The sequence below is a fragment of the Gavia stellata genome, chromosome 5 (assembly GCF_030936135.1).
Source record: "Gavia stellata isolate bGavSte3 chromosome 5, bGavSte3.hap2, whole genome shotgun sequence".
Taxonomy (NCBI): domain Eukaryota; kingdom Metazoa; phylum Chordata; class Aves; order Gaviiformes; family Gaviidae; genus Gavia; species Gavia stellata.
This window is the reverse complement of record NC_082598.1, coordinates 10208820-10235676: the sequence shown is the minus strand read 5'-3', so window position 1 is coordinate 10235676 and position 26857 is coordinate 10208820. Positions and strand designations below refer to the sequence as shown.

At 38.6% G+C, this 26857-nt stretch overlaps 1 protein-coding gene across 1 annotated transcript in view; it reads right to left on the bottom strand.

Moving 5' to 3' along the window:
* Positions 1 to 1877: 1877 nt before the first annotated feature.
* The window catches only part of CFAP99 (cilia and flagella associated protein 99), a 62925-nt gene continuing 37945 nt past the window's right edge, over positions 1878 to 26857 (bottom strand). The window contains exons 11-17 of the mRNA XM_059817868.1: positions 23810 to 23898; positions 21345 to 21549; positions 19433 to 19574; positions 18099 to 18250; positions 13022 to 13227; positions 4372 to 4534; positions 1878 to 2045 (exon numbers count right to left, since the gene is read on the bottom strand). Of these exons, the coding sequence (XP_059673851.1) occupies positions 1878 to 2045; positions 4372 to 4534; positions 13022 to 13227; positions 18099 to 18250; positions 19433 to 19574; positions 21345 to 21549; positions 23810 to 23898 (1125 nt within the window). The remainder of the gene's footprint in view (positions 2046 to 4371; positions 4535 to 13021; positions 13228 to 18098; positions 18251 to 19432; positions 19575 to 21344; positions 21550 to 23809; positions 23899 to 26857) is intronic.

The following is a 26857-nucleotide window of genomic DNA, read 5'->3' as shown; positions in this document are numbered from 1 at the left end:
ATTTTTAATGTTATTCTGTGTATTCTGTTGCAAGACCTGCTATCACTGAAAAATCAATAGGCCATATTGACATAAAAGTATGAATATAGGAATATATTGATATTTTTCCAGAAAGACTCACATTCTCTTGTGTTCCTCAAAACATTGATTATGAAGATGACTTTATGCATCAGATCCTAAAGTAGCAATAGGGCTATTTGTGACTTCTGAAGGTAAGAATTCTACAGCTGGATTATTGAGATTGCTCTATTCCTTGGTCCTTTCATTTGAGAGCAGGGAAAATATGGAGAAGGAAGTAGTTATGAATCAGCTTGATTGCAATTCAGTAAGAATTTTGAAAACGGGGCCCAACATCACAAGGGAAGAAGCATGCAGTATGATGGGGTTTTGAAATTTCCATACTACCTATGTAAATACACCTGCCTATCTATTTCCTTAATGATGTGTTGGATTTTTTTAATTCTCAAAACACAAGACACATCAAAAAGGTTAAGAGGTACTATTCAGCGACGCAATATCCCAGACCATGGCTGTCAGCCCTGTTAATTGCTAGCTTCTGCAAAACCCAGGTGTTAGAGTCACCACTTGGCTTTGTTGTTCTGGAATACAATGCAACAGAATGCTGAACAACCACAAAGGAAGATAAACTCCCTGCCACCAAGGGTTTGTCATTTTAAGTATTACAATCCCCTGCTAGACATAAGTGCCATAGTTGCCTCTTCTCTGTAGTTCTGCTATTGTTCCTTCTTTTCACTCTCCTATGTTCCTTAACAGGAGCATGAGTCCTATATTACTTCTGTGGACTGCCGTAGCATTTACTTTGAATGAAAAATAAAGCACATTTTATCAGCTTGTGGAAGTGATCTTCACAGCTAGGTGGCAACAAAAGAATTCCATTAGGCTTCCTTCAGTAAAAAGTGTGAAATATAATGTTGTGAGAGCATTAAAAGCAGCTGCCTGGCTCTAATGTCAGCGACAGTCTCCTTCAATTTAAATGTTTGCAATAGCCATAATTAAACACTTAGTAACTGGCACCGAGTTAAAATAGAAATACATTACATAGTCTTACTGCTGTGCAGATTTTAATTCAGATTTATATCCTCCTTGGCTTTGTGCCTAGAACACGTCTTGTGATTTAAAGGCTGTTTTACACAGTATAGAAATTGTCACAGAGGGCAAATTATCTTCAAGGTGAGTAACAGAATTTTGACTTTTTCTGGAAGCAACTCCCTAAAGAGATCAAGCAGTCTTATGTTCTCCTTCCACTGTTTAAAGACTGAAGAGATTCACATCTGCGAATAGAGGGTGGTCTGTCTGGGTCACTGAATCTAGACTCTGGCTCCTAGAGGCTATAACATCATCTAAACCATCTGAACAGTTTTTCCCTCATCCTCTAAAACCAGTGTTGAAACTGGTGATCTTCTTACACCCAGTTACCGTCATGTAGGAAGACATATTAGGAACTTGGGCTGACCATGCCTTCTGAAAAGATGCATACGTAAACAAATGTTGCTTGTTTTTTGCCCTCATTTTTATTCTTTTGGAAGATGAGCATAGCAAACCATGTCACAGTATACAGTGATAACAGAAATACAGATCTCAACACTCTTACCCAGGTATTTGCCATTCTGCTGTAGGAGCTCCGATGGTAAGGTTTTGCTTTCTTAAAGCTTTTGATTCTAACAGAAAAAATGTATCATTATAGCTTAAAAATAAAATTCTATTACAAAAAAATTAACACATTTTTATTCTGTTGTGCCTGTATGGCCCAAATCTTTCTTTCTGTAAAGTTGAAATAAAGATTAAAATTCAACCTTGTAGTAAATAGGCACCCAGGGAGATTTCCAGCAGGCCTGGAAATTTGTTCCAAATGTATGTTATTTTACTTCAGAGCGCAATATACAGACTGTGGCTCCGCTTCTTGCTGCCTCATAGGCAGCCATTTTCTGAGCTGTTTCTCTGGCCATGAAGCCATGTTGAAGGATCTTGAACTGTCGTTCCCGACTCTTTTCCAGTTCTTTCCAATGGTTCCATTGCAAAGAATCCTGCAGAAAAGACACACAGATGATCAGACTGCAGAGAACATAGTGGTTCTCTTTAGAGGATACACTGAACTATTTGATAATCTGTCTGTCTGGCAACACAGTTTATTTGCTAACGTGATTGGGAAAGTTGTCAACATCAAACTGAGCATGACGAATAGAAAGGTAATGAACAGAAAGGTAACTTGATGGGGTTGCCCAGTTTAAGATGAATTAAACACAGCTGCAACACACCACAAAATGTTAAGTCAAGATAAAACTACATCTGGATGGTTTGTTCCAATGTTGCTACCTTATGTTCTTTCTCTGCCAACAGTTTTTTCGTGAAGCCATAAATGAACAGTTGCACAAATCCTATCAGACTCTACTGGTTTGCCGAGTCAAAAGCTGGGTTCACAAGGGAGCATTCACAAAAAAGCTCAGAATGAGCAGAAAACTGCTACTTTTTCATCTGATTCTTTGCTTAAAATGGTAGAAAAATACATTTTTTTCATTAATGGTAGTTTTTCTTATGGTTAGTTTTCCAAATTGCAATATAAATTCTGTTTTATTAGGAATGTAATAGTGATTTATAAACCAATGTTACCTTGACTTACATCAGCACAAACACATTGGACCTAAAGAGCCATCACAAATGTAACTGAAGCAACAATCTGCACTTGGAACTTTAATAAGAGCGGTTAGTGTCACTGTTTTTTCTACTTGTTGAGAAACCTAAAAGGTAGCAGTACAAACTGAATGCCAGATACCTACTGCATTATAACTAAGGCAGGAATTTTCTTCTATAGTCACACTAACACCATTTTCAGCAATATGCAGTTCAACTAGAATAAAGATGCTGCTGAACATCTCTGACCAGAATTGAGCCACTTCCCTGTAGTAACATTTGGATAGGGTCCTGCAGAGCTGAACAGCACTAATGGAAGACACATCAAATCAGCTAAATAATTTTTAGTAACCTTGAATTTTTTCCTTTTTTTTTTTTTTTTACAGATGTCTTAACATTTGAGCAGAACATAAACAAAAGCACTGTGACATCTTAAGAGACTTACTTTGTAAAGCTAAGCTCAAGAAAAAGGCAAACTCTTAACATCAAAACAACTTTCAAAGCCTGGCTTTTTTGCTCATTCATATGACACCAGAGCACTCATACAGACCCACATCAGGTAGTCAAAAGTTCTAGCTGTGAATTTATAAATTCTCTTTGTCAATTTTAAAAATGTCTCACATTTGTAATTACACGGCTGCTTTCCTGTGAAGTCTGCATTTATTGCTTCTACTTTACTCTGGACTCCATTCGGTAAAGTGTTTAAGGATGTGTTCAAAACCTCAGTTCAAAAAGCCATCCCAGTTTAGGAAATGCTTTCTTCAAATAGGTCTTCAGTGTTTTCTTTGCTAAATGGGATAGATCTAGTTGTCTGTATAAGTACCTACATGTTTTGATTGCATGAAATGGGGATTCTGAGCGCAGCAAACATTGATACTCTAAAAGATTACACTATTTTGTTTTTTAAACTATACACACTTGAAAAATACACTTTTCCTCTTCATTGAATTCAGTTTCATCTAACTTTCTCACAAAATAGGTAATGAGTTATTATTTTAATGGATTGGGATATTTAGTTCTAATTTTACATTGGGCTAGTACAGCTTTTAAAAAGTGATCCCATCATGACTGTTCACTGCAGTGTTCCATACGCTGTGGTACATGTACTATTAGTGGTATATCAACCACTTCCAAATGTTAGGCGCGCAGGAGGCAACGGCAGAGGCGGCAGCAGCAGGAGACGCAATTCCTCACCGTTTGTCTTTGGACACTTGCCAAGGAAGCACAACCAGTGTGAACCAGCATAAAGCCTACAGGGCTACTGGTGCTTCCATCCGCTGTTGTGGGACCGGGCTCAGGAAAGGCGAGGTAAATACCATGGGAATGATAAACTGGAACATGCCTTTGGTGAGAGAGGGGGTGAGCATACCGGTTGATGTAATGGGATGCGTGTGATGGGAGACTGAGAAAGACAAGAGTTAGAGAGAGGGGGTAAGGTGGTGTTTCGATGGGATCAGAGTGTGTGGTAATAAGAGTGGGAAGCTGAGTGTCATATGGATGAGCCCTGCTCTGTGGTAGCAGAATGTGTGACAAGAAGGTGAGGTCAAGGCCATGGTTTGGGAAAATCGTGCCTACACGGGAAGCAGGGAGTTGCTATTTGCCAGTCATGCATGGCACCATCTGCCTCTGCCCCCCCCCCCCCCCGCCAGTGCTGGCAGTTGAGCAAAGGTCTGTGAACAGCAGGACTATTGCAGAGCTTTTCTCCTTATGTAACGCCCAGACCTTCCTTGATGCGATGCTGGTTTTCTGCGGGGTAATCTTTAAGAGTCCTGCTTGCTTTTTACGCTCCATTGTTTTTTCTGCAATCTTTTTCTGCAGGTTTAAAATGCGTTCATCTTTCATAGCCCTTTCACCAGACTGGGACTTTCTTTTCTTTTCTTCTTGCCTGCAAAATCAAAAAGAAGCCATGAGAAGGTAAAATAATATCAACCCACAGAAGAAATCCATCTGAGATATATTACCTTGATAATAATGAATTTTCTCTTGCTTCTGGGAACCAGCTATACTCAAAACAGGTTTAAATCATATAGCTTGATGAACATGGTATTCACAACTTGCTTCTTGTTGTTTACAGAGCAGCGTTACTAAACAGCATAGAATAATTTCTTCCCACAGGATGCCATGATGACAATATCTGAAGTATTTCAAGCCTGACATGACATTCTTTAGAAAAAGTATGTGCAAAACCTGTGATAATACTGCAGATTTTTGCTTGTGAGAACTATGGAGTTTTCCTTATATGACTATTAGTATTCATCTTGAATGCTGTCTTCCTTGGCAAATGAAAGATATTCCTTTCTGTGTAATCTCAGTGCCCAGATTCAGAATCTATGGGATGGTGATGTATTAATTAAGGTTAGTTGGTCTAGGTGAGCATAAATTGATAGCACCGTGTGCAGCATAAAAGTAAGGCATAAAAGAGAGGTTATCGGATAGTCTTCCTGTTTTTTCCTTCTACTCTAGCTACTTTTCTGTGCTCTGGAGTTTACATTTTATGTGTTTTGCTTACTTTCACCCAACTGGCACAATTTACTTACAACTTCATGTAGGTTACACCACCTTACATAGTGATTCACTTAACATCCAACTTTTTCTTTTATTCAACATTGCTCTTAAATTTGGTTCAGTATGATCAGGCTGTAGTATTAGTAGTATTTCATGAGCAGCTGTGATACTCTGGCCAAATTCAGGGCTGAATTAAGTGTCAGATCTACCAAAGATTATACGTTATTATATATCACCAGGTTAGATATGATGCCTTCGCTCAGCTGGCAAGGACAGCTTTGTAAAAGTACAGTGGTAGTACAACATTACAATTGCTTTTACTGGAAACCAGATTAAGACTCCAAATGACCAAGAGCAGAGTTCACTGGGGCATTGTTCAGCCGATACTGTAACTGTTATTCTGTCAGTGGCAGCACGAATTTCACAGACAGGTGGCCCCTTGGAAATGTTTTATAACAGAACTCTTCCCTTATCTCTTGGGCCTTATACCACAGTGTTTTCAGTATAAGGCACACTCTTCTCAAGGAGCTGGAGGAAGGGTAAGAAGGAAGAAGTTCCTTCTGATGCTAAACCCACCAATTTGCCTTAAAAAGTGTCTGTATCAAGAGTCCACAGATCCAAAACACTTCCTTCATCTTGGGAGAGATGGCTTTTGTCTGCCTTGTTGGCTTCATCTTTGCTGATAGGAAACTCTCCGTAACAGCAAGTATTCTTCAGAGCAGCCATTCTAGACTAGAGTTCCCCAAATCCTGAAGAACTGGATGAAGGGGAGATTTGACCTGTGTTACATTCTGAAACGTGACTGTGAACTCTAAATAAGGGGCAGAGTTAAACTTGGCTTCTCATTTCCTGAGACACTTCCTGAACCTCTCTGCTGCTTCTGTCATGCTATCTGGTTAGGATAACACTTCCTTATCCTCCTTAATGCTGTGACATACTCTGCTAATTGAGATTAATTTTTAACACTATTCTGTAAATCTAAAAATTATGTACTATCATTTGATCTAATTGAGAACATGGATTATTTCTATTTGCATTGTAACAAGGCATTGCATTCCAAGGGATATAGGACAATGTAACAATAAGGTTTTATGTAAACACTTGATGATTAAATATTGTCAGTGGGAATAAGCAACAAAACTTTTCATTACATGCAAATCCAGATTCTTGTCAATACAATTACAGGAAATACAGCAAGAGTTTTAACATCATGAAGCAGCAGCAGCAGCTGTTTCTGAATTAACATTGTAAATAGTTGCTTATCCTCAGAGTAATATTCAGTCCTCTTCTACATGAAGTCATGTGCCAGTCATCTACACTATTCCGAAAAGCTGCCAATCCCACAGATTTTCAGATGCCACACCACATCATAACAGAAACTCAAAGAGGGGGAGGAATGAAAAAAGAAATTTTAAAATTCTGTTTTTCTGTGATGGTCAGTTGAGATCTTTCAGGACTCAAGACGGAAAAAGCTCAATACACTCTCTGTCACCCCATATCATGTATTTCCTAAGGAGGTAAGGTAACAGCCAGTAAGAATGGGGCAGTACATAGTTAGAAAAATCCTCTCCAAGTTCAGTAGAAAATTATGTGATAATTTATGAAAAAAAATATGCAGAAACCATTTTACTTTTACTTTTATTTACCAGCTACTGGTATTGAATGAGCACTTTGAATGAAAACCAATCTTTAAGAATTGTACTAGTTCCTAAAATGTAATGTCAAATCTTTAGTCCAAAAGAGAATGTTAATTTTCTTTTGTTTTGGCCTCAGACAAGAGTCTTCCGTCCTTTTGTGAGGCTGCCATAATTAAAAAAATACTGCCCTACCAAAGATTTTGAAAAAATTTGTAATATTTTTGAGGTCTGTATGTATTTGAAATGGCTTAACAAACTCTAGTTTTTGCTTAGTGACCTTGTCAGAAAGTACCTTTCAGTGTTGAGGAATGAGATGAGATTCTTGAATGTGCTTATGGAAGTTTGTAGTGGTGTGGGGTGTACATATAACATATAACATAAGGAAAAGTAAGGGATTAATGTAAGATTCAACAGAATATGGATATAAAAGCAAACACTGAAAATTTCTTTATCTACCACTAATTTTGTTCTCTATTAACTTTCCGTGTAAGCTATGTGTACAGTCAACAGCAGCAAGATTTTAGCTCACTATGATGAAGTACAGAACAATTCCATCAGTGATGGGTAAAATGTGTCTTCCTACTTTAAAATAATATTCCACGCATCGTCAAGTGCAGTTGACATCCCATATTTGTTGTCTCAATGACTTCCTTAGTAAATATAATGAATTTTAAAAATATGTAAGTATTTTTTTACTTCACATTTTACAAACTTGTAATGGAGTTTAGCAGTCCAGCGTCTTCTCACTTATATATCCCTTGTAATTATTCAGCTATCTGCCCTCCAATTTTAGCATCTGGCCAGATGGACTCTAGGTCCAGTAGGTCATGCAGCCTGTAACTGAAGAAGCAGCAATTCAGCATTAAAGGTTTTCTTGTAGGATACTAAAACACTTGGAACAGTTAGATTAGGTCTTCTCATCTGTGTTTAAAAAATGGGGAATCTGAAGATTTGCACAGACGATTCCTCCTGAAAACTACATTTTGCTCTTCATTTACATTTTCAAACTCCAGCTGTACATCAAAAGTATAAGGAGACAGATGCAAGACAGCTCTCAACTGACTCAATACTTGTAGGAGATGGATTAAAAATGACCATTCTAGGCACCAGAATATCAACTCAAGCAGCTAGGACTGTATTTAAAAGCTCACCTTACAAAATGGAGTCTTGTGCAATAAACACAAATATATTTTTAAAAGCAGAAGTAGGATTGACATATAGTGCAATAAGCAATTTTTAAAAATTATTTATTTCCTCATACTCTCATTCTCAGTGACTAGGGCTGTCTGTACTTCACAATACCTTGCCTTTTTTCTGTCCTGCACTGTATAATTCTTATTTATTGCAGTGAGGAAAATGAATGTATCTAACTGTTAACAGTTCACTGTTAAGGGAGTCATTATTTTGACATTTAAGAACATTACACTATTAGATTGATTACTATTTTGTACTAATGTGAGGGATTTAAGCACTCAAAATCTGACACCCTTCCAAAACAATTAACTTATTAAGTACGTAATTTTAGGTGGGGAAGTGATTGTTATTCATAATAGTGTTTTCCTCATTTGAAATAAAGATTATGAAGCTGTATAATCAAAGTTCATTCACAGAATCACAGAACGGTTGAGGTTGGAAGGGACCTCTGGAGGTTATCTTGTCCATGCCCCCCTGCTCAAGCAGAGCCATCTACAGCCTGTTGCTCAGGCCCATGTCCAGATGACTTTTGAGTATCTCCAAGGAGGGAGACTCCACAACCTCCCTGGGCAACCTGTGCCAGTGCTCAGTCACCCTCACAGTAAAAAAGTATTTCCTGATGGTCAGAGGGAACCTCCGGTGTTTCCTCTCGTACCTCTTGTCCTCTTACTGGACACCACTGAGAAGAGCCTGGCTCTGTCTTCTTTACAGCCTCTTCACATATTTGTATTTCTGATCCATCATTGCTGATAAATTTCCTCCTTCTGTTTTAATGCTAGTGAAGAACTGATTACCGGCAGTAGGGACTAAGAAACTAAATGTTACTTCCTTATTGCCAACATGTACAGAACCCTAAATATTTATGAAATTTATGAAATTAATGAAATCACAAATATTATAAAGTACCAAACCACAGTCCCTTATATTGCTAATTATTCAGTTTTTTTCATTATTCTAGGCTAAGTTTTTGAAGACCTGAAGCAATCGCCACACATAGGGATAGCATGGCACATGTTCCCCTGTGACATCTTTCCACTTCGATGTGCTGTCTGGCCCTCCCCTCAGTTGTGTGCTGCATCACAGGGTTGTGCTGCCAGGGTGTCTTAACAGGTTTTTGAGGATGGGGCTCCATTCTCCCATCCTCACCCAGAAGGTCTTTGATGCCCTAAGTCAGACCTGGACACTCCAGGGAACACCTGCTTTAGGGAGCTTGTTCTACTTGGAAAGAACAACCACAGTCATCCATCTGTAACCCTCCCTTCTGCTTGTTTTCCTCTCCCTCCTTATAAACAGCCTTCCCCTTGTCCTCCTGCCACGGCTGCCCTCACACTATTTCCACCCCTCCCCAGTTCAGGCCAAGAGAGGTGTTACACAGGTGTGTAGTCAGTACCCTTTGTCAAGGAGGGGTTTGAGCACTGGCAAGTGGCAGGGAGAGAAAGGAATGCTTTTCCACCTTAGCAAACACAACATCGTTTGTAACCCATTGCTGAGACCCCAGCATGCTACTACATCACCACAGTGTGGGATGGGGATGCAGTAAACTTTTGTGTTGGAGGGACTCTGTGCATCTTGTTCCTTGTAACAATTTTCTGATTCTTCTTCCTCATATACAAGGAAGTCAAGGAGGAATGTGTGGATGTGGCATTGTGGGACATGGTTTAGTGGGCATGGTGGTGTTGGTTGATGGTTAGACTTGATGATCTTACAGGTCTTTTCCAACCGTAGTGATTCTGTGATTAGTGTCAGTTCAGAGCATTGCCCTGCAACAGCAGCTGCTACCTTCATCTGGATGTTGCCCTGACTTGGAGAGGGGAGGAGGCTTGGGCAGGAGGCACTGTCATGTCACTTGAAAATGAGCAGGAAAACAAACAAGCCAGGAACATAAGCAAAAACAGAAATAAGGCTGGCTTCTCTGTACCTTATCTATGTGGCAGTGGCTGGTGGGGACATGGACGTGCTACTGCCATCTATGTGAGACAAACAGAAGGCGAGTGTGGTGTTCACTAGACAGGCTTGCAGAGGAGCCAGGAATTGAGAATGTGAAGTTTTGTGAGATAACTTTCCTCCGGACAGCTTTAAACCACATGAATGACAGAGTGTGCAGTCCCAAGACCACACTAAATCCAACCCAAAGTAACCACCCCCCAAACCACAGATAATGTGGATGGAGGGAGCCTCAGCACCAACTGGTTTGATCTGTTGCTTGGTTCTTAGTGCATTAAATTATTTGTAGTAATAGATGTAGCCTCCCTGGAATGAAAGGGAATTGTACCTGAAGTATACAGGCACACAACTTTAGTACATTATTAGCATGTATTCAAACACTTAGAAATCTTTTGGTGCTCATGTTCGAAAGCTGAGAACTCAAATGTTTGTCCGCTTCACATGCCGGTGCTGATTTTCAAACTGTGTAAAATTCTAGCAATTAAAGGGATGTCCTGCATATATACTGAATTGATTCTTAAGTGTTCTGCAAGCACTCCGAAAGCCACTGCTGTGATGGATGTCACGGCTTGCAGTCTGTTAAAGGCTGATGTCTCTGTAATTTTTCATGTTCCATTTCCTATTTTGTTTAATATAGCTCATTATATGCTTGCTCAGTGTGCTTCCTTTGTGTTGATGTATGTCTGTTTGTAAATGATATTGAAAGGAACCTGCTTTAGGTTCCTTTCAATAGGGACCCAATTAAACTCCAGCTGATACTAACTAAAGCACATTTGTTTAGAAAGCTTAGCCACCATACTTCAGCTGATTAGCCGTAGCTTTCAATATAATGCAATTTAGCATACAACATGTAATTTTATATTGATGCATAAGGCTATCTTATGAAGACTATTGGTAAGATTTTCTATTCTATCCCTATAATTATGAATTAATGCTGTAAACGTAAAAATTTGCTTTTTACATCTACTGTGTGGTGTATCAATAATACAACCCAAGCAATTAATCACTCACATTGACTTGATAAATATTTCAGGATTCAAGATCTGTAAATCAGGTTTAACAAACAAAGCCTATCATTTCTTTAGAGAGAAATAAAAGCTGCAGCAAAGTGTCTAGCACTTGTAAATAGGCCAGCATGACGTACTTTATATTAACAGAAATAACACCATAGATTTGCATTCTAGATGAAAATGCATTAAATACACTCCCAAAGAACAACATTTCTGGTATACTTTGATGATGCCTTTTTATAGTAGATGCTCCCAAGTTACATACATAGATTGCCTGGGAGCCATGAAAGGAAATGTCATATAATAACTATAAGGAAACTTTGGTTTTTTCTTTATTTGGAGAGCAAACAGGGCTCTGTTAAAATTACTGTATTACTTACTTATCGTGAGTCTGACTAGAAGCTTGCAAATTAAGTGTTTAATTTCATTTGGATTCTACCATCTTTGGTCTGTTCTAAAAAACATTTCAAATGTCAGGACAAAAAGTGAATCAAAGTTAGCTTCTCATTCAAGCATAGCTTCTTTCAGGATCAGAACAGTTTTAGATCTGAATTAAGCCGAAGAGTCTATTTTAAAGAAACCCAGCACTATACAAAATTCACAGACTCCACACCTAGCATAACAAATGGTTCTTTAAGTAGTTACTAGTGAAACAGGTTTTATGTAGTATACAAGTTCTTAATGCCTAGTTTGAATCTCTAGTGGAAAGCGGTGGCTTGAGTTGTTCCAACAGGCTTTCACAACACTAAATATTTAGCAATGAGAGTATATTTCCAGCTCCAACTCCAATTCAGGTTCTTTAGTCTTAAAATATTTTCTCTATATATGCCATAGGAGAGAGGGTCACTGATCTAGGCAGTTAATCCAGTTATCGATTCATTAAATTCATTAAACTATTTTAAGTAGTAACACAGTAAAACCCCAGTCTTTGGAGATTAACTATCAGCAACAAACCAAATTAGAGCTGGGACTAGTGAGAACTAGTTAAATGAATGCATCAATACTGCCTTCTGTAATTGAGATTTAGAACTGGATGATAAATCAATAACATGAATTGAACTCTAAGAAGCCACCTTTGGTATCTCAGCAATAAACACAAATCTAAGACATGTCAAAAGACGTGTGCTTTTAGCCTGATAGAATATGTCTTCAGAATGTCAGCCTGAACATCTGTTTGTAAAATAAATATGGCAAGACATGGACTAACCTCTCAAACTCACACAAGGGAAAAGGTGAAAGACAACTTGCAAGAAAACAATGTCAAATAGTTGAGATGCAGTAAAAATGGGGTAAGATCAAAAGGTGTGCCATATTTTACACTTTTACACAGGCTTCCTTCCTGCTCAGCTTTATTTGTAAATAGCTTTAACTTAGATTTTAAATTCTTTGTGGAAGGGACCTGTCTTCTGCATATGTGAAGCATCTATGATGGTTATGGATCCTTTATGACAATGAATAATAAATATGATAATGAATAATAAATATGAATAATGAATACAAAATTTCATCAGAGAGCCTGTAAGCTAAGATTTTTCTCTTTGATCTACTGCTATAATATATTTAATTTATAACTTATTATTGTTACCAGAAAATCTCCTTCCTAAAATATTTTTAACTTCTAAAATAAGGCCTGCCTTTTCACATATCAAATGAAGTTCAAGGAAGAAAACTATAGCCCTAATGTATTGGTTTAGATGAAGATGAGAATCCACTTTAAGTAGTAAGTTAGACTGATTCTAATAAAAACAAATTAGTTCTGATTAGCTGAAAAGGAACAGAAGAAAGGCAAAACTTCTTTCTCAATAAATACTGGCTCTGAATCCTGGGGCAATACTGTCAACACTAGCCTACGGAGTGTCTTCAACCATAAATTCAAAATGATGAAAAAGGTTTGTTAAATCTGATGCAAATTATTTTCAAGAATAAAAAGGAGATTCTGGCCCCAGTGTAATCCTTGACAAAAGTCATACTGATTTATAAAAGGGCAGTATTTTGCACTCTACTTGTTTTTCTCCTCAAGGGGCTAGCAAAATATTAACAAAGTTGCAATGTCTTAAATGTCACATGCTGTTTTATACTGACTTCAAAGCAGCTGCTCGTCCAAGTTCTGCTCTGAACAGGGAAATCTGGTCCAGTTTGTCTAGAAGAAGTTGTTCTTTAGCTTGTTTTTCATGAATTATTTGGTCTCTCTTCTCTTCCTCTGCTGCCTTCTGTGCTTCTCTGAGTAGAGCAAGGCGTTCACGTAGTTCCACTATTGACATTTCACAAATTAAACCATGGCCACCAGTCTAGAGAACATGAAATATAGGTTTAAATAACACTGTAAATACCAAGGGCAGAGTAAATGAGTAAAACCAGAATACTTTGATTGTGTTACAAATCATGCTGAATACATTTTGACTTCAAGAAAGATAGGGTTGGCCCTAACCTACCTGTTACTTACAAGCTGTTTTTAAGGTGTAGAGCTTATCCTTTGTATGTGTAAAAACACAAGGCTCATAAAACATTTAATGAAAAAGCAATGAAATACACAGTAGATTAATAATAAATACAATGTATTTGCGGTCCAAAAAACCTCTAGTTGACTTATCTTTTAGTTGTAATTAGACTTTTGAAGTTTTAAAATGTGTAAAACTGTATTTTTTTTAGTTTGTAAAACCAGACCAGACTTTTTTTTACACTAAAAAATATGCATTTTTTAATTTATCTATTTCCAAAGTATGGATTTGATCTATGATGGCACCTACTGTATTCATCTAAAAAGACTAGGACTAAATAATGCTCTGTACCCAGGAAATTCAACTCTTAATGCCCAAAGTTAAAAAATTGAAACCTGAATGTTTAATGCAGGCTTTTTAAAATCCACTTTGCAATGAGAGTGATAATGAGCCTGATTCTGAGATGTAATGAGAGACTTCTGCACCTTAGTTTGCATATGAAGACAGATAATTTCTAAACAGATTTGAAAAAAAGATATGAACACTTCAAGTTTTTGGCCCTTGCTATTACATATACTCTTCTTTTCCGTATGTCTACCTATATATACATCTGCATATATGGAAAACTTGCATAAACCCACACAAATACTGAGCTTTTGTGTAGCTTTCTTTGCAAAATTTAATCCATTTCACACCAACTAATATTCTTTTGTCTATCTTAAATAGTTTTGGTACACATCTTTTGGTGCGTATCTTGTATCGTGGCATGTTATAATGGAATATATGAATCCAGGAAGTCAAGATGCTAACCTGACTCTTGCTATACAGTTCTATAACATTAAATGTGAAACACTGGTTAGGATTTTAATCACAAAGACCTTGGCTCCACTAGAACTAGTGACAGAAAATTAATGACAAAGTTTGGAAAGGGGGGTGGGGGGGTGGGGGGATGGTGTGGAATCCAAAAGAACAACCACTCCTCCAAATTTTGTTTCTCAGACTGAAATTAAGTGGTAATGATAAACATACATAAGTAAAACTCATTACAGTCCTTCTAATGAAGAGAAATTATTCAATTAAAAAGCCTTCAATTTTTCAAGCAATCCTTTTTAGCAGGAAAAAAAAAAGCCCTTGAATACTGAGTGAGTTGTTGACAGAATAGTAGTTGACTTTCTGCTTTTGAGCTTTTCACAAAACAGAACATGAAGGGGAAGGAAAAAAAAACAGGAAAAGAGAAGGATGCTCTGTCATAGATAGATGCTCAGATTGTCAGTTTGGCTGCAAGAATTGATCAGGGTCCAGTCCCTCTTCTCTGGTCTGGGGTGCCATCTAAGCAGTCTAGTCAGGTACTTGTCCTCCAATGACCATTCTCTGGCTGTTTGGAGCAGTGGGTCCATGAAACAGGGGGAAAGCCGAGAGAGAGGAAGAAAACAGTAAGGCGGGGTGGGGGGGAGGGCAGGGGCAATAAAACCACAAAATAGGATATGACAAATAACCAGGCTTGGCTCTCTGCTGCTACAACTGGTGCTTAAGACGGATTATTATTGAGTTAGTCTGATACAAGCTTGTCAGTCAAGGAGAACGTGTCTTGGGTGGCCATCCCTGGGGACTCCTCCAAGATTTCCAAGAGTCTCTCCTGCAGTTTTGGTCCCCATAGCTTCTCTTTCTAAAGCTTCAAAAGTTGAGTCAGTAAGAAGAGATCATCACTGTTTTTTCACCTGAAGTGTGACTCTTCAGTTTTGGCTCAGTGATTTCTGCTTCCACGCTCCTCATGTGTACCAAACGTGACCTAAACAATGGTCACCAGTAGCATCAGTAGAATATTGATGAGTTCAATATTAAGCAGTCTTTATTTTTCATCTCTCTAAAAAATATGTACTACCATAGGTTACTGAAACAGTAATCGATAATTTTTCTCCTCCTCAGATTTCAGTTTAGCATGAATTCGCAAACAGCAAGTGCTATAATAATTGCCTCTAATTTAAACTAGTCAATGACCGTCAAGTTGTGTTCCCAGAAAGTGAAAGGACAATATTTTGCAACAGGGCATATATACCAGTGGTGGTATTTGAGCATGGCAAGCAGACACTGAAAAGGTCTAGGAAAGAGAATTTCATAGAAACATAGAATGGTAGAAGCTGAATATTCTGAGTGTCTGCATTTCAAAAATATTCAGTGAAGACAGTGAAGTGGTTCCTAAAAGGTGGAAAAGTCCCATACTCTGCAGTAGATAATGCTGGTGTTCAAGTAACTTAAGGGAAGCCATCAAGGGAAGAACTGGGTACTTAAAAAATTATGAGAATGAATGGGAATTTTATGGACATATACTTAATTTCACTAAGCCTGAAAAAGCCTTTTGTAGGAAGAAAAAAACAGGGCAAGCTATCACCAAAAGTGTGCTAATTCACTCAGAGTGCTATTGTAATAGTGAGTATAAGGGAACTGTGAAGGTGAAATATAGAATCATAAAATGATGTGGGTTTGAAGGGACCTTTAAAGACCATCTAGTCCAATCCCCTGCCATGGGCAGGGACATCTTTCACTAGATCAGGTTGCTTAAAGCCCACAGAATCACAGAATCACAGAATCACTAAGGTTGGAAAAGACCTGTAAGATCATCAAGTCCAACCTAAAAAAAAAAACAAAAACAAACAAAAAACAAAAACAAAAACAACACACCAAAAACCAACCCACCCAACACCACACAGCACCATGCCCATCAAGCCACATCCCACAATGCCACATCCACACGCTCCTTGAATACCTCCAGGGAGGGTGACTCTACCACCTCCCTGGGCAGCCTATTCCAATGTTTCACTACTCTCTCAGTAAAGAACTTTTTCCTAATATCTAGCCTGAACCTCCCCTGGCGCAACTTGAGGCCATTTCCTCTAGTCCTGTCACTAGTCACTTGGGAGAAGAGACCAACACCCACCTCTCTCAACCCCCTTTCAGGTAGTTGTAGAGAGCGATAAGGTCTCCCCTCAGCCTCCTCTTCTCTAGGCTAAACAACCCCAGCTCCCTCAGCTGCTCCTCATCAGACTTGTGCTCCAGACCCCTCACCAGCTTCGTCGCCCTTCTCTGGACACGCTCCAGCACCTCAATGTCTTTCTTGTAGTGAGGGGCCCAAAACTGAACACAGGATTCGAGGTGCGGCCTCACCAGAGCCGAGTACAGAGGCATGATCACCTCCCTGCTCCTGCTGGCCACACTATTTCTGATACAGGCCAGGATGCCGTTGGCCTTCTTGGCCACCTGGGCACACTGCTGGCTCATATTCAGACGGCTGTCAATCAACACCCCCAGGTCCTTTTCTGCGGGGCAGCTTTCCAGCCACTTGTCCCCATGCCTGTAGCGTTGCCTGGCGTTGTTGTGGCCAAAGTGTAGAACATGGCACTTGGCCTTATTGAACTTCATCCGGTTGGCCTCAGCCCATCGATCCAGCCTGTCCAGATCCCTCTGCAGAGCCTTCCTACCCTCAAGCAGATCAACACTCCCTCCCAACTTGGTGTCGTCTGCAAACTTGCTGAGGGAGCACTCTATCCCCTCATCCAACCTGGCCTCGAACACTTTCCCGGGTTGGGGCATCCACAACTTCTCTGGGCAACCTGTTCCAGTGCCTCACCACCCTCATGGAGGTGCCCCAACCCATGTGCAGGACCTTGCACTTGGCCTCATTGAACATCATGAGGTTTGCATGGGCCCACCTCTCAAGCCTGTCAAGGTCCCTCTGGATGGCATCCCTTCCCTCCAGCGTGTTGACCACACAGCTTGGTGTCATTGGCAAACTTGCCGAGGGTGCATTCAATCCCGCTGTCCATGTTGCTGACAAAGATGTTAAACAGCGCCGGTCCCAATATTGACCCCTAAGGAATGCCACTCGTCACTGGTCTCCACTTGGACCTGAAGCCATTGACTGCAATTCCTTATCCACCGAGTGGTCCATTCGTCAAATCCATGTCTCTCCAATTTAGAGACAAGGATGTCGTGTGGGACTGTGTCAAATGGTTTGCACAAGTCCAGGTAGATGACGTCAGTTTCTCTTCCCTTATCCACCAGTGCTGTAACCCTGTTGTAGAAGGCCACCAAATTTGTCAGGCACGATTTGCCTTTAGTGAAGCCATGTTGGCTGTCACCAATCACCTCCTTATTTTCCATATGCCTTAGCATAATTTCCAGGAGGGTCTGCTCCATGATCTTGCCACGCACAGAGGTGAGACTGACTGTCCTGTAGTTCCCCAGGTCTTCCTTTTTTCCCTTTTTCAAAATGGGAATGTTGACAGTTTTGAATGCAAAGGAAATTAATTTTGCTAATTACCATGGCAATCACCACGGCAATATGAACAACTGTACATCAGACCAAACTTTATGTTCATTCAGTCCTTACCCAAGGCTGACAAATCTGTGAATTTGTGAAGATGAATAGAACATGTTGTAATCACTTGCCAGTCTCCTTTTGAAAGATACCGGGAAACCCAGATCCTATTGGCAAAATTCAAAGAAAGTTTAAGGGTACTTACCATCATGATATTCTTCCTGGTAAAATTTTCATTTTATAAACTTTGTGAAAGTTCCAGTTCAGATTAACCTTTGTGTCATGGGGTTACTATACTTAATGCTATGCTTCCAGACTGCAATATATCTGCATACAGTACACAATTCCTCTGAAACATACACAAATACATTTATGTAAAAACAGTAGTTTTTCCTTTTGAGCTTACCTCAGTTAAATCAACAAACTTGTGTCTGAGGCTTGGTAAAGACTCAATAGCTCGTATTTGTTGAATTAGTTCGTATCTTTTCCTAAGCTTCTCCTCCTCTTCTTCTAAAGCTTGCCGAAGAAGTTCTCGATTTTCTTCACAAACTTCCTGAACTGAAAGAAAAGAACTAATCTCTGTTAGCTGGCTGCATATTTTAACAAGTAGTCCATCTGGAGGAGAATTCATATGCGTTTGTGAATAACGATAATACTGATCTAAAGGTACTTGAGGGAACAGTCTGGCATTGGTGGGAGGAATGATTAGAGAAACAAATGAGTACTTCCCACCTCCACTATCTATCATTCTATTCAACACATAAACATACTGTATATATACATAGACACTTTGAATTACTGCTTTGTAACTTTTGTTCTGATTAGTGCATACTGTTTCATTATTTAATAAAAGAATATTATACAATAGCAAATATTCATAGTTTTTCAAGCTATATATATGATAGAAATCATTGAATTGCAAAGGCTGGTAGGCTTTGCTAGCCCATTTCAGAGTGGCTAACACCCTCAGCCCCCCTCAACCCATACTGATACAAGTATGGAGGTACACAAGCAGAGAAAAGTCTGCTCATCAAAATACGCACAACTGGAGGTAGCCTGTTCATACAGTAGATGTTAACATGGCATTGCATTGGAGTATGTACAGCCATGCCAGTCAGAACAGCCTTCTCCCTGGACTTCATTAGCTAACGCATTAACTGAAGAATTTTCTTCATAAATAATGGAGGATGAGTAACATTATTTCCCTTCATCCTAACGACTGGTCTGTCTTGGAGGTGGTACTCCTTCTCCCTTGTGATACTGTCCTTCTAGGAGATGGCTTTTCTTTCCTTAGCTGCAGTCGTCTTCTCGGACTGTCTTCTCTGGAGAAGACAATAATATTGAGCCATGATTCTTTCATAGTAGTTGCTAGGCAAATCCTCTCTTAATGATATGAATCACAAGCATCTGAGCTTCATAACTTGATTTGACAAAAAGTACAGTCATTCACATATGCTACTTTTAGATGGAAGGGAAACTACTTGCAGAACATTAGTGCTGTATTTCTCCCTTTTAAACAAAGAGTAATTCCCATGACCAGTAGCTTAGAATTTCTGATCTACCCATTACCAACTTATTCCTGGAATTCATATTCATGCATTCATGGAAATGTAAAGCCTGGATCTTTCCTTCAACTTCCCTCTCCTTTCTGTAAAAATTGTAATTGGCCAACTAAAATAAAGATAAGTAATTTGGGGACAATTAGCATCATCTCTCATTTTTCTGGCAATATATAAATACCTATCTGCTGTTTGTATTTCTGGAGCTTTATTTTTGCTTGCTTTGCATTCTTGTGTCCTTCCACGACCTGCTCCACCAGCTCTCTCATTTCTTTCTGTTCCTGTAGACGTTTCTCTGCATACTGGTGCATCAGCTCTGCTTTCTAAATTCCAAACAAAAGGATGAATAAAATTCCTGATAACTGGTGATCTGAGTGCCTCAAATCATGGAAATAGTGCAAAGACAAATGGATTCAAAGTATTACATCATCCACAAAAGTAGCAAAGGACATTGACGGGGGACAACATAGAGACCCCGATTTAAGCTCCCCTCTCTATGTTTTATTTACCCACAACAGCTCTCCGTAACATTTGCACTGCCATTTTCCAGGATTCCCTCCCAGATGTTTCTAGAAGTAGACAAAAAAAGCCATCTCTGGATCTGGTTGTGAGATAACAAAAAGAGTGCCAGTCTAATACACATCTGGTTTTGTGCCTGCAGGATCTTCTTGGGCCTAAGTCATCTCTGTAACATACAAAAGTCCACTTTTGGCTATCATGTTCCTTTCTTTGTCAGAGGAAATGAACAGGAAGCAGGAAATTGGATTTTCCCAGACTACATTCCTTACTGTACTTTCTGTTTTAGATGAAAGACTAGAGTTTTAAAAGAAGGAGGAGGGTCAGCATGACAGCTGTTGGTGAATGGGGAATTGGTGCTCAGTACTTCCGGAGATCTCCATATGGATGAATTGCCCTGCTGGCATCTGTTGGCAAGTGAAGGGAGCTGCCTTCACGGACCTGGAATTGGTCAGGTTAGAGCAAGTCTGATTTGCGCATCCCCAAATCTATACATATTGGGACATTTCTGTTATCAAATAAAACACTTATGCTATGAAATTGAGGTGAATATAATAATTGCAATAATTTTGGAACGAGTGTGATCAATCACACTATGCTCAGTTGTACATAGTAGGGTTCACTTTAAGTTCTTGCTACAGCCTTTCTAAAGAGACATGCAGACTCAATGCCAAAAAAGGTTGAAAGATGTTTTTAAAGGACAGAGAGGAACTCATTAAGCAAGTTTCCCTTTTGCGGCGTGGCTTTTATGAAAATCTTGTACGTTTGCGGTTGCATCTTAAGTTGCTGAGACACTGCAGAGACATCTGTGAGAGGTGGCCAAGAGAAAAGTACTGGCTGGCCTACAGGGCATAGCAGCAACCTAGGCTAATAAAAAGAAAAGCCTGTGATAGTGACTACGAAAATTTAAAATCTAGTATTAGTTATTTCTTGATCACTTGTTTAGTTTATAGGAAAAGCACTGGAAAAATGTGAGTTTGGGAAAAAATGAAAAGATGTAGCAATGTTTTTGGGAAACTGTGATTTGCCAGATTGGAAATTGTGTGAAAATACTTCTTGGCATAAATATTCAGTTTTCCATATATAGACATCCAAAGAGGGTTCTCTGCCTGAATTTTCCACTAAGAGAGATCTAGACATATCATATAATATGAAGTAAATTGAATTACATCACTTTAAGAAAACAAATTCTTTCATATTTGTGGCTCTCATTTTAACAAGATAATGAAATTAGTCATATATTGGTGATTTCATTGCAAATGGTGTTTAGTATCTCAGTATCTGTTCAAAAAGGATATCCACAATGACATGAATATAGAGGAGAATGCCTTAACCTTCTGTTTTATTCAGTTTACTTCGTAAGTGTTATCAATCAAATCAAACACTTGTAAAATGTACTTCAATGTATAAACATTGCTGTTTCTGGAAGTTATAGCACTATTTTTCCATTGTTTGCAGACTCCAATGAGTAAAGACACTGTATAGAACTTTTACACCTTCTTATAGTAGGTATCATCTGTGGTATGTTTTGCACTGATTGAATGTAAGCAAAATTGGAGCAACACTGTCTGTATTACCTCTTCTCTCATTAGATCAGCTTTCTTCTTATTTTCTTGAATTACATTCTGATGGGCTAGAACTGCCTCTTCATGACTCAGTTTCCCTTGAAGCCTCCTACACTCTAGTTCAGCCAGCTGCTTTTCCAAATCTTTTCCACGCATCTGTTTTTGCCATTCCAAGAATTCAGATGGGTCTCCAGCCCCTTGTAGCAAATTTTCAATTCTGCAAGAGAGAAGGAAGAGTATACAATTCTAGGAGTCTGGCTCTGCAGCCCTGCCTTGGTTCATAAACATTTCTTGTAGTTTGTTGTTATGTAAGGTGTTTGAACTCTGCAGAGAAAAAAGGCGGTCATTGCAAAGTCATTTGACAGATATATTTTAATTCCAGTCTAAGAGGTGTTCCTACTATGTGGAAAGCCTGGGAAAGCCAGGCTGGAAGAAAGTGCGTGAGGGCATGGACCTGAAAGTTTTCAGAAAGGAGAACAAAGCCCCAAGAGAGGGCAAACTTTAGCTACATAGGGATTCTCATAAGGAGCAAGGAGAATCAGGCTGAAGGTATCTACATTTTCTCAGAGGATTACTTTGCTTAGAGGTAGAACAAATAACTTTGGCAGAGTTCTTGGCCGCTTTAACACAGAGAATTAAAAACTTTTCTGCTTAATTCTATTTCTGTTCTGTATTTAGTCGATTAAATAATATTTCTGCAATGAGGCAAAGAAGTATTCAGCTATTAAGCAAAACCACATTCTTATTTTTTGTGCTCGGCTGAGAGAGAAAAGCATAGCAAAGCCCTGGAGCAGGCCCATCAAAGTCCTGCAGTAGAGGATTGAATGAGCCAAGAATTAGGGCAGAGAGACAAAAATGCAGTGAATTGTGCCTTACTGCTGCTCCCCAATGCATATATACATGTATCTTTTGTGTTTTAAATGCAGCTGAAGATTAAAACTCATTCATATAAAATAATGTTAAGTTATGGGGAAAATCTGTTCCTTTGCTGAGTGGAACAAAATTCTGACAGGTAGAGTGAACAGTGTCATATGTAATATAAAAGAACCTCAATATACATACATAGCTGATTATAGAACCTGAGTGATGCATAATATCGTACTGCTAAAATCCTGATCCATATACCAAGATTTGCTAGGTCCAACAACCAAATCCATCCTTAGGCAGTCATTCCAGGACTTAAAATGCTAACAATACCTAGTGCTTAGCCTGCTAAGTGAGGTGGATTAGAAATAATACTAAATCAAGAGGACATGATATACGTTTTACCTTTGTTAAAATTATTAGTGAAAATGTTCTGTAATTCTAGTTATAGAATACAACCTGCAGTGGCCGTTTGGGAGTCACCCTCTCCCTAGTTAATGTCAGCTGAAAACTATGCTGTTGAATAAGGATTCCTTATATCAGAGGAATCCTTATATCACGATTCCTTAGCGCCCTAAGCGCACCAAAAGAACCTGCAACCTCTTATTCCCCACCCCTGCTAGGACTTAGTTGCTTGTGTTCAAAGACAACTCTGTTGCAGTGCAACTGCAAGAACATTGGATCAGACTGCAGTGAAAAGAACTGTGTGAGGAAGAGCTATGAAAAGTCCTGTCATGTGTGTAGAGTTTCTTCCTGGGAGCCACATTTAAGCTGATGTTAACAGCCTTTCTCCTTGCCTAAGCTACGCTGTAGGTATGCCTGTGCCCAGCCTAGTACCTTGTTGACCCTGCCTTGTTGACTTGCCTTCCTGCATGACCTCGGCCCTGACTCATCACTATGGACTCATCTGGCAGTCACTGGACCATTGGCTGACCCTGCTGTCTGTCACTGGATCTGCTCCGCTGCCTTGCCAGGGTACTATGGAACTGAGCTGCTGTCAGTGAGGACATTGTCCCTACATGCCTTGCTGTCACCCTTAGCTCCTGGCTTATCTTGCCTTGTGGAGAAACACGTTCTTAGTCCTCCATATCTTACTGTGATAGAAATGGACAGGTATTTTTATATACATATAAACAAGTTCAAGTATCAAATTTGGCATGCAGTTGACTACAAACCATTGAAGAAAATGGAGGTATATTAAATGATTTGGCTTAATATATATGCATCTTTTATAATGGACACAGAAATAGATGTGTATTTGGGTCATTATTTATTCTGGAGAATTGGAATAAATGTAACAAGTGATCCTTATTGGACTTTGCAAGTGGACACTAGCCAGAGTGCTAAATCACACTGTATAGCAGTGTGTAGCACTGTATAGTACAGTCACACTTGTATAGCATCTACAGTAAAACAATTACTTTAATGTAGACTTTCATTTCAGTCCACTTTTCTTTTTCTTTGTCAACCATGTTTATAGAATAGCTTCCTAATGCCTTACAACAGATCCATTATTTTAGTTTACCTGGAGTTTACTTAATTATTTTTAATGTGGTTAATTATTCTATATCCAGGGATGTGAAAAGTAATCTGAGAAAGAAGCGTGATTATACCTCTTGAGCTCCTGTTCCATTTTCCGTTGATAGAGGGCACCCTCTCTTAAAATAGCTGCAGCATTTAATTTGATAGGTATATTGTCAATCTGTCAGGAAAGGGAATGTATATACTATAGTTAGTAATGTAAACCATAAAACAGAGTATAAAAACATTTCAATGGGTTAAATAAAATGACCTAAGACAGCATAAATTTTGCTTAAAGCATTCATCTAGCATTAATCTGACATTCACAATGAAATTGCATGCTGCTCATAAACCACTCAAGCTGCTTAAGAAATCAGCAAAGTCCCCCAAGTGGATTATAAATTTGTAATCACTCTTGGACCATGTCAAATCCCATAGAATGTGTTCACTTCCTTTCATTTTTTTCAGTGCTCATATACATAGTGTGCAGGGATTCCATCTGCTTTGGACAAAGAAAATAAACTGCTTGTCTGAAAGACGGTAAGTTAGCCAAAACCGTTAAAGTAAAACCAGTACCTTTCATAGGAACGTTTCAGAAGTGTTTTACACTACTGTAACTTCAAAATATTTCTAAGACAACTGGCATCACCAATTACCATATCCGTTTTCTAGAGAGTAGACATGAAGTACAGTTCTCAGTGACTTTCAGGCCTCATAGAGTAACTTGGACTAGATCCTTTGGCTGCTTTGCAGTTCTTCAAAGTATTGCCTTAGGACTAACTCCCAGACAACCTCTAAATACTGAGGGAGGAAGGGAACAACCTGTCTGCCAGTTAAAAATGTTCCCTGCACAAGTAGGCTATTCAGAAAAAAATGACCACCTTTGCAGACACAAATGATCTGAACCAAGGCAAAGCAGTGCTGGTGGGATAAGAACTGGGATTGTTCCTGCAGAAAACAAAGCTTAGTCATGATACATTTGACCTAAATCTAGACAAGTTCTGTGCTCAGAATCCAAACATGTATTTAAATTCCAAATTATCAGCTTAATGAGTGGCTGAGAAACAGATGCACAGACTCACTCCAGCTATATACTGCAAATACTGTATGCACAAATACATACTGCAGTCTCCTGAAATACATAAGCTAACTGGAAAAAGGATGTTTTATAATTGATATTAGTTAGGTAGGTTGAGGATAACAAACACATGCTATCACCTAGAAATTCACTAAGTACAATTACTGTGTTTTCCACACAGATGCACACTTTAACGGACAAAAATTAATTACATGTCTGTTTCTTGACAAAATGATAATAACTTGAAGAATTTAGGAAAAGAACCCAAAACAATGTAATTTATTTGTTTTGTTTGACTCACTATACTTGCTCTTCTTAATACCTAATGATGTCCTTCCTTCCTTTTGGTCTACTTCTCAACTCCTCTCAAAGTCTTCTGCATTATATGAACATTCCCTCCCCAGCCTGTATTTTATACACTATACTGTGTATAAAATGTCTACTTAGAGTAGACATTTTCTCTGACACATGTAGAAATTTTCATATTTTTGGCAATTAACTGTGTATACAGATTTCATGTTCTGTATTTACTAACTGTAATCTGGATAGAGAACTGAACTGAGAATTATTATGGAAATACCTTTAACTTCAGTTTCCCGGTTTATTAAACAAATATGACTGTATGACAATGAAACAGAAATATGACAGCCCATGTAGTCAAAATAACTAGGACTCCCAAGATAGATGCAGAGAGGTATAAGTCAAATAACTGGATATATTCTTTTATGTCATGTGGTATCAAGGAAGTTTTGAATTTTACTCATTCTCTTTCTGTTGTGAGATATCTTCCCTTTTTTCAAGATGAGAAAATGGAAATAATCGGGAAAATCACAGAACACTGTAATTCTTGTGGAAAAAATTTGTATTCACTATTTCCACCTAATGAACACACAATAGCTCACCAAAACCAATAAATGTGGAAAGAACATGGCCTGATATGAGCAAGAGGCAGATTGAAACACAGTGATGATGCATTTGTACTCTCTCATTCTTCCAGTGAAAGGGACAAATAGATATTTTCTAACAGCAATGAGAAATAATTGCTGCTGCACATAATAAATGTGTCTGAAATGAAAAAAAATATTTAATATACTGTGGGTATTCTAATAAGAGGAAAGGAAAAGACTAGTTGGTTAAAACATTATATAATTTCATTAATTTGAGGACAAATTATAATCTTATTTATAAATCTTGGATAAACCTTCCTCTTAGGATTTGTCTACTCACAGAGTTGCACAGGCAGGAAGGCAACAGGAATAGAAAGTATTTTAAAAGTCAATAACAATATGCCTATCTCAGCTTGAAAGTTATAGCAGCATCTTGAATATCACCTAACCAACCTTTAAGGCAAATGTGTTTAGAGAAGATAAAACTGACTGTGCTCCTAGAGGAGACACTAGCAGGTGTTAGAAGTGGCCCTGATCAATGCCCTAAGACGGCAGATCCATATTTTTCTTTATGCAATTTAAGCAGATGGTTTGACTCGCATTAGTCCTAAGATTTCAGTATTTTAAATTGTCAGAAAAGGAAGTGGAATATACATAGTCTTGAACCAAGCCCACATAATTACAGGTCATGTGTGTTTGGGTTAACTATGTAAATGTTTCGTGTTTTGCTTTTTTCCCCCTCTTTTGAGTGCAGAAGGAACTGGGATCTTACTACTTTCCTGTAATTTAAATGCTGCTGGATTGTAAGCAAGCAGACTGAATAGGTGATACTGTTATTAAAGATAACTTCAGTATGTGATAAATGCCAGATACGCTTCAGAAATAGTTGCCAGATGCCCAGTTCCCCAAGCAGGGAATCCATCTTTCCAAAGTGTATATGAGCTGTACCTAAATACATAGTTTTAAAGACTAGGTAGACCTGCTCACAAGGTATTAGAGGTCACAATACAAGCACGGCTTCCACATTAAATTATTCTTCATATGAACTTGAAACAAATGAAAGGTGACAGATTGAATGATGTAAGATTGAAGATTATCTGTAGTACAGTTATTGCAGAAATAGCAATGTGAGTTTTCATGTGTTATACCGTTAAGGCTGAACAGCCCATTTTCCA